Source organism: Dicentrarchus labrax, unplaced genomic scaffold (assembly GCF_905237075.1).
Source record: "Dicentrarchus labrax unplaced genomic scaffold, dlabrax2021, whole genome shotgun sequence".
Taxonomy (NCBI): Eukaryota; Metazoa; Chordata; class Actinopteri; family Moronidae; genus Dicentrarchus; species Dicentrarchus labrax.
In genome coordinates, this window is record NW_026136703.1 from 22066981 (window position 1) to 22075935 (window position 8955).

The following is an 8955-nucleotide window of genomic DNA, read 5'->3' on the forward strand; positions in this document are numbered from 1 at the left end:
AATACTAGTGAACATGTAATGTAAAGGGGGAAAAAAGGATAAAGTCATAAGTTTAAACATTTTTATGAACTAATGGTTTAAATAATGCCAGTTTTTAGGGGGTCCTGCAGACCCCTCAGCACGTAAGTGGATATAATCCATATATCTGAGTGTATTCTGCACTTACAACAGTGGTTCCCAACCTTTTTCCTGAATTAGTGATGTATTTTATGTATATTTCATGTTATATTTCATATTATATTAAATGCATAACAATAAAAGAATAGAAAACAACTGATAAACTGCACAATGAATCCAAACATTGAACACAATAACTGCAGGAAGTTTGTGTAAAACTAGTGATTTGGTCACATTTTGAGCATTTTGAGAGTGAATATGGATCAGAGATGAGTTTGACTGATATTTCTAGGAACTTTTTATACAATTCTCTGACTGTATTGTGTGTTTTTGAACAATCTTACAAACCTAATAGGCTTATTTTTTTTTACATATTCATTGTTTTCTTCTCCCAGACACTTGGCCGTTGTTCTATTATCTCTTTGGTTGTTTTAACTGTTTACTCTTCTAATGCAGGACGAGGCTGTTTATCAGAGAGTGAAAGCTCTGTGGATATAGTTTGTGTTCAAGTCTTCAAAGTTTAGATCTTAAATAATAATCTAAATTATTATCTATTTTTTCTTGCACTGCTTTCCTTGCGATCCCCCCATGAAGCTTTGGCGACCCCTAGTTAGAGAACCACTGCGCTACACTACCCTCTACATCTGCTCCTGCTAATTACACAACATTTAAAAACATTAATGAAGTCTATATCTAGAGGGAGGCAGTAATGCCAACTGCTCTTTGTTTGGTCATTTATATCTATTCAGTATTTGTTGGTGATGTAATCATAGTCTGAGTTTATTCTATCTATTTTATGGCTCCAGAACTTTCTTTCATTTTTGGGTGATGAAGAAGATAAACGTTTTTGGAAGTTTAGATTATTATTTAAGATCTAAACTTTGAAGAGCTGAACACAAGATATATTCACTTCATTCACTCCCTGATGCCTCGTCCTGCATTAGAAAAGTACAAAGTCAGGAGACCAGATAGCTCACCTGGTAGAGCCGGCGCCCCATGTACCAAAGGTTGAGTCCAACCTGTGTGTCATTCCCTCTCTCTCTCCCTTCTCTTTCCTGTCACTCTTCAGCTGTCAGTATCCATTAAAGGCAATAAAAGCCCCCAAAAAATATATGTTTATTAAAAAAAAGAAAGAAAAATACACAGTTAGAAGAAGCAAAGAACAAACAGAACAATGGTTGAACGTCAGGGAGAAGAAAACACAGAATTTGTCAAAAAAAGAAGCCTATTAAGTTTATTTATAAAAAATAAAAAAAAAAACACATAATACAGACAGAGAATTGTATAAAAAGATCCTAAAATATCAGAAAAACTTATCTTTGATCAATATCCACTCAATGTATCCAAATCACTAGTTTTACACAAACTTCCTGCAGTTATTGTGTTCAATATTTGGGTTCATTGTACAGTTGTTCTCTATTCTCTTATTTAATATAATATGAAATAAACATAAAATACATCACTAATGAATCATCAGTTTACTCAATGATAGAAAAAAGGTTAGACCCCCCCCAACTGGTCCAGCCTATCTCAGTGAAGTGCAGGGGGCGTGCTGTAGTTGGATCGACTTGTCCCTGAACGTCACACGGAGGGCTGCTGTCTCTTTAATGAAAAAGTTCAACATCCAACGAAAGTCTGTCGGGGCAGCAAAATGGACCTGAAGGAGCTGACTGTGAACGCGTTGGGCCAGAATAAGAGAGCCGCTCTCCTCCTGGTCGGCGGTGCTGGTGTTGCTGTTCTGGGATTTGGTCTCGGATATAAATACCTGCGAAAGCCAGAAAAAGTTGTGCGTGTGGGCGTCGTGTCGCAGCTCCTCATTTACCCTCTGAAGTCTGGCAGAGCGGTGTCTGTGGCTCTCGCAGAATGCCAGGAAATGGGTCTGAAGTTTGGAGAGCTGCAGGATCGGTGAGTACAGGAGGTTAAAGGCAGTGTGCAGAGTGTAATTAAATGACCTGTGCAGACAGAAAATAAAAGAGTTTGGTGAGAAATGGTCACACAAACAACACTTATTGTGTATTAGTGCAGGTTTTTTACCCAATTTGGTGGCCTTTACTTTACTTTACTTTTCTTTACTTGAATATTGTCAATTTGTGCTACTTTATACTTTCACTGCACCATATTTAATAGATAAATATTACTCTTTTTATTCCACTATACAAGTTAATTGATCATCTTGCACAATATGATGCATTATTATTAAATTGATGGCTGGTTAGACTTGACAGGAGGTAAACTAAGAGAAGATAATTGTGGGTAATGTAGTCTTTTAATGACCCCAACAGTTTTTAAAGTAGTCAAAATTATGTCCACCTTAACCGGCTATATTAATGCATCTCACGTTTACTCATCAATGGTAATCAGCCTAATGTATTTAGTATGGAGACACAGAAGTGCCAAAAGTAAAAATGTGTATGTTGTTACACAAAATTATATATTGGGACCATAATTTAATACTCTAAAATGGACCTTTTCATTTTAACTTTTGATACTTTAAGTATATTTTATATAACAATAATAATACTTTTACTCAAGCAAAGTTTTGATTGCAACACTTTTACGCTGTGTTACTGTTGCTTTTACATAAAATAATCATAGTAATTAACATTGAAACATTAGCTTAAGGTGAAAATTATTACATATTATGTTCGGATTTATACTTACCGTGTCATAATTTTGATGTAGAATCTCATAATTTTACTCACTATCTAATAAATCTCACTTATATCACAGAGTTTTAACTTATAATGAACGTTTTTATTTGTATCATATCATTCGTGCATCCCTGCTAGTAAGAAAATAATTAACAAAAATGGAATAAGTAGACTGAGCTATAACTTCACTTGCTTTGAGTTACGCACCATCTGGTGGGTTGAGAGACATTTTCCTCTCTCCAAATGTACATTCAGTGTAAAACAACTTACAAGTACCTTTGCATAGATTGCACTCAATGGCTCTTTCATTTGGGTTCCTCCTTCACTGCGTCTCAATATTGAACTTATTTGTGAACGTTTGTGGAGGCTGAAGCGGGTCTACAACCATGGAGGCTTGTCGGAGGTAAAAATAATATTAAAAAAACAATACCCACCCCAGCAACAGACTGTTCACCCTGCTGCCATCTGGCAAGCGATACAGAAGTATAAGTATTGACTACAGGGCAGCTTTTTTGTTCATCCTTCGCACTCCACCATGAAAAACTTTTTCTTTCTTGTGTGGCATAAAGGGACTTCAACTCGCATGTTGTTGTGCAACCCGTGTTGTAGAATGATAAACAATGAACCTTGGACCCAGGAATTCCCCATATTTCATCAAATTGTCCAAACATTGATAACACAAACACATGAGTTCAAACATAAGGAAGCTTTGCAGTGTTTAAAAACAAACCTCAAGCTCTGGCTGCAGCACAAAATGTCACCTCCAATGATTGCTTTGTGTTTTATTATCGTATTGCTTCTATATATTAACTCACACTGATGGACTTTTATGTATTGTGCTGTTTAATGTCGTGTATTTACGGTTCTGTGGTTGTTGTTTTTTGTTTACCTGCCGAGGGACAACAGATGGAAACTAGCTGTTCGCAAACTCTGATGCAATTAGTTTTAATTGTGCAAAAATGATCTAAAAAATAAATAAAACAGGTTTTATTTCAACAGAAATATGTCCTGTGTAAGATTCCCAGATTCTAACAAGTGGGAAAAAAATAAAAAAGTGATGAGAATCTGGGATTTTTGGATGAGTCGGCGGCACTGCTGTATCCATGGCAACGCCATGATGTCACCCTGTGTTTTTCTGAGAGCTCAATTTTGTGCAGGTCTAGTACCTGGACGTTGGACCGGGGATGCCAAAACTGGTGCAACTGAGGGGAAACCCGAGGCTCTTGTTTGTTTTTGATTGCAGACACTGGCTCGTGGTCACAGAGGACGGTCACATGGTGACGGGCAGACAGGAGCCTCGTCTGGTGTTGGTGTCTCTGACCTGCGAGGGAGGTCACCTTTGTCTGAACGGCCCAAACATGGAGGAGCTGCGATTCTCCATCAAACAGCCCGACAACCCCGTCATCAACTGCAGGTTTTACATCATTACGACTCCACAGTCTTGAACCCACAACTGTTTATTTTAAAGGTTTTTGATTATTTCTTGAGCATTTTATTTGACAGTGTAGAGAGACACAATTTTTTTTTAATTTTCCTTGGTGATGGAGTTTAATTATTTTTCAGAAACCTGCAGTTTGATTAAATGTTTAACCAAAGGTAACAAGAGTTTGTTTTGGCTCATTAGTCAGCTTTAAAAAATATAAAAAACACATATAGTTAAAGTCTGCTAACAGTTAATTTCATGACGTCTTCAGATGTCTGTTTTTTGTCCAACCTACAGTCCAAAAAGCCCAAAATATTCAGTTTACAATCATATAAAACAGAGAAAACCAGCGAATACTCACACCTGAGAAGCTGGAACCAGTAAATGTTCAACATGTTTGATTGAAAATAATTATTAATTGATGATCAAAAAAGTCTGCGATTAATTTTGCTGCTTTAATATCTGCTAATTTTAAAGACTTTATATCCTATTATTACCAAGAGAGGCCTATAATAGATACTTCAGATATCGTTGACACTTGTTTTAAAGGCTAAATATCTTATTTTAGAGCCGGTTTACACTGTTTATTGTTATTTACTTTTGTTCAAACTCTGTTTTTGTGCTGCAGAGTGTTTGGAGATGACATTCAGGGACGGGACTGCGGCGACAAAGCGTCTTGCTGGCTCACTCATTATCTTGGGGCAGAGAAAACCTTTCGCTTGGTGCACTTTGAACCCCAGATGAAGGCAAGGAGGTCGGTGGAGATCGAGCCTCTTTTCCCACAATACGAAGTAAGACAGGCTGGAATCAGTTGCTTTTTATTCCCAGATTTAAACAAATATTATTGATCTTCATTAGGGCTGCACAATTAATCTAAATATTACTGAGAAGAAGAGAAGCCCTGGCCTACAAATCTTGTTCTCCGTATTTAGGAAAACATGTTTTTTCTTGCTACAGACGCCAAAAAATTTCACATTATCATGATTTTAATAGTTTTTTTCACTGAAAATTACATTTGTCATGCAAAAATTATCAATCGTGATTCATATCACAATCACAAAATCTATCAAAAATAATCACAATATGATGTTTTTACTATATTGTGCAGCCCTATTCTTTATGTCAGCCCTAATTCTCTCTTAATTGGATTCCCGTAAGTAAGTTTTTACTACGTTTATAAAACTGTATGTAACAGAAACAACCTCTTAAATATGTTCGTCCATTCATCCAGAAGGTGGCCTACCCAGATGTTGGACCTGTGATGCTGCTGTCCGAGTCCTCCGTCAAGGATCTCAGCAGCAAGTTGGAGAACGATGTCACGGTGGAGCGTTTCCGCACAAACATCGTCATTAGTGACTGTGAAGCATTCGAGGAGGTTTGTTATTCAGCTCATTTTCTCTGCTGATTCCTGTGTTTTTGTTACAAAAACAGAGAAAAACATATCAGACAGTGATGTAAAGATTAGATTAGAACCATAAAAAGTCATAAAAATAACAGATCCTTTGTGTCTCTACACTACAGCTCATGAGGTTTTGTTTTCTTTTTCTCTCCTGCTTGGGAAAAAAAAAAGATCATGTGGTCCTTTACTTCTGACTAATTGCCTTGCCCTTTTCAGTGTGAGCAGCGTGGACTAATTTTATCTCCAACTCAAAAAACCAACTGCTTTGCTTTTTCAGGATTCATGGGAAGAGATCCAGATTGGCAGCGTGAGACTGCAGCGTGTAATGTCATGTGGACGGTAACACAATTGATGCTTCACACACATTTTAATTAAGACACAGAATCACTTTTATCAGCAACAATGAATCCAGAGCTGCAGCGCAGTCACTGCTGCGGTTTGATTCCCCGGATACAAGTTTGACTTAATCAGTAATTGTCTGTTTAACTGTAAGAGATTTAGGGTCAACAGGTCCAAACTCACCTGTAACTTTTGTTGTTTTCAGCTGCGTTTTCACTACAGTTGATCCTGAAACGGGTATAATCACCAGAAAGGAGCCTCTGGAAACACTGAAAAGGTAAAGTTTTAACCCAATATTATTTAGGGATGTTATAAGAGGGTATATTTTACATTTTTGGAGGTCATTTTGGTTTGTTGCCAGATACTTTTTATTGATTGGGCGGTTAAAAAAGGAGCAAAATCAATGTAGAAACAGTTTTTTTTATTCCACACATTCTTCTTTCTTCTCAAAAGCCTGGTGCCCACATTACCCACAATGCAACTTGTGCCTAATGAGCCTCAAGCAGAAATGAGGAGTGGGCTACATATGTCTCAGCCCACTTCTTTCCAACTACGCACCCGCAGATTTGTTTAATTTTTAGGACTTCCCCTTAAAAGCTGATGATTCGAATCACCACTTGAGAAAAGCCCCTAAACAGCGACGGCATGGCAGGCTGTACACTTTACAAATCGAGTCTCAGAATGACCAAAAACCACAAAACCAATTGTGATAGAAGAGGAGAAGAGTGATGATTAATGGAGGGCAGCGTGACGCCATAGTGCTGACTGTCGGGGAAGTCGGCTCAGCTTCTTTTTAACCACATGGCGGTACACTGCGATTGGAGACGCTCTGTGGTGCGTTGAGATTTTATAACTGAGCTATGAGCAGGTCGCACGCTTGCACGTTCTCTGACTTTGTGGAAATCTGCCGTTTTCACATCACAGATGACGAAGAAAGGCATTAAAACATTAAATTACACATTAAACATTATAGTATGAAACTCATTTACACTGCAGGAGTTCAGTGTGGTGCTGAACTGAAATAAAAAGGAACGAATAGTCGAATCTTCGTATTAAACAGCCAAATCCGATGAGACTCCAGTACAGCTTTTCAAACCTAACAGACCCTGACTCAAGTGACATCATTTGAGGTCATTTTTGCACCCATTTTGCATACAAATGTTGGATGGGCAAATCCCCTCTGCAATGCAAAACTTAAAATTGGTCTACTTTTATGAATGTTTGACACATTGAAGGATCTATTCAATTGGACTATTATTTTAATTTATCTATACCTACAAACTGTTTCCCTTTTGTTTTGGCAATTTAAATAATATTTTTTTGTCAATCACATTAATCCAAGTGGACACTTTCCCTTGAGGAAGTCTTCATTTTTTTAATCTTCTACGTGAACTCGCAGTGGCTTTTCTTCCTGTCTGATTTCACATCTAAATGCCTTTTGAACTCTTTCTGGTGACAATTCTTTCACAGCTATCGTCTGTGCAAACCATCCGAGAAGCACATCTATAAATCGTCTCCACTGTTTGGACAGCTGCACACTGTGAAGAAGACGGGCATCCTGCAGGTCGGCGACGTGGTGTACAAGATCAGCCGTTGACTGAAGGAGTCGGAGAAGGAAAAACATGCCGAGAAACATTTCGTCACTTTTTTTGAAGGGGAAAGAAATCTTTGTTATCACTGTATCAGTCCACACTAAAGAAAGCATTGAGTGATTCACAGAGAGACCAACCCACTGAGATAACACGCAGTTCAGAATATAACATTTATTCCAGTGCATTGTATTAATTGTCATGTCATTGGGCTACATCTACATCAGATGGGCTGTTGTGTAACACTAATGGTGCTGGAATTAAACACATTTCTAACAACTGCGCATCGAATTCACTGGTAATTAAATCCTGAAAGCACATGCTGCTATTAAAGAGAGAAATGAAACTGCCTAAAGTCTTTGTAATATACTTTATGTATGTAATTATTCCTGGAATGAACAAGGAAGAGAAACACTGCTGGGAAACAAACCTCTGGTATTAAAAAAGAATAGAATATTTTAAATGTTATCTGTTTAATTGCTGATCTTTAATTCAGATTAATAAACTTTCCTCCTATCCAATGCTGTTGACATTTGTATGGTATATTTTAAGGCATGTGTTTACAAGCCTAATTTAAAAAAAATCAAAATGTTTAAGTGACAACATGAATGAAAAAAGTATTATTTTAGACATTAATGTTTTACATCAGGAGAGAAGAAAAATAGTCCGAAAGCTGATTTTATTTAGAAAAACGTACAAAGTTTTACCAGCAGAAGGTCGGTGGGGCAGTGACACTTGGACAGGACAAACACACTGAAGCATCTGATGGAAACAAAGATCAAACCTGTGACCTGTGCTGTCAGTTAATGTGCAATCTGTGCTTCACTGACAGTAACTGAGTAAAGACACAATTTCCCATTTGAACCAAAAATGTCTTAAAGAGTCCCATGAGTGTGAACATTTTTAGCATTGGAGGTCCGTTGAGGCACAATTTTAGTTCCATGCAATGGCCAGTAGGGGGCGATACGCCTTTACTCAACCACCACAAGAGCCTGTAGAGGGAGTAAAGTTATTTCTGGATATTTTTATATAAATAAAATTCATTGCTGGTCATTAAAACGCTTTCAGTTCCTTCCAGCTTTTTTAGTTTATTGTTTTAAATAATTGATCACAAATATGTCAGCATGAGAAGCTAAATCATTCAAAATACAAAGAATATAAACGTACGCAATCTTTAAACAGAGCAAAAACACCACTTTACTTCTGCTAAAAAACACGTATGTTGAATGAATTATGACATTTTGGAGGGGTGAACTAGTTGAGGGTGGAGCTTCACAGGTCTTTATGTTTAATAAATTCTTCTTTAGTTTCCCTTAAATGGTTCCAAAATGTCATCAATATTCCCTCTTTGAGGTTTTCTTACAAAATGTGAAGCACAGTAAGAAGGCTATTTTTCTTTGCAGTCAGTCACAGATCATCATTTCTACACTGAGAGTA

The 8955-nt window shown here is 37.3% G+C and overlaps 1 protein-coding gene across 1 annotated transcript; it reads left to right on the plus strand.

The window, feature by feature from the left end:
* Positions 1-1697: 1697 nt before the first annotated feature.
* On the plus strand, positions 1698-8039 carry marc1 (mitochondrial amidoxime reducing component 1). The gene is made up of 7 exons (XM_051395640.1): positions 1698-2022; positions 4012-4182; positions 4820-4982; positions 5423-5566; positions 5868-5929; positions 6135-6206; positions 7400-8039. The coding sequence occupies exons 1-7, from the start codon at positions 1769-1771 to the stop codon at positions 7524-7526; spliced, it is 993 nt and encodes a 330-aa protein (XP_051251600.1). The 5' UTR covers positions 1698-1768; the 3' UTR covers positions 7527-8039.
* Positions 8040-8955: the final 916 nt, after the last annotated feature.

Excerpts from the sequence above, each read along its gene's own strand:
- marc1 (XM_051395640.1), top strand. The coding sequence starts at position 1,769 with ATGGACCTGAAGGAGCTGACTGTGAACGCGTTGGGCCAGAATAAGAGA. Across the intron at positions 2,023-4,011 it reads TTTGGAGAGCTGCAGGATCG|ACACTGGCTCGTGGTCACAG; the intron begins GTGAGTACAGGA and ends TTTTGATTGCAG. Across the intron at positions 6,207-7,399 it reads CCTCTGGAAACACTGAAAAG|CTATCGTCTGTGCAAACCAT; the intron begins GTAAAGTTTTAA and ends ATTCTTTCACAG.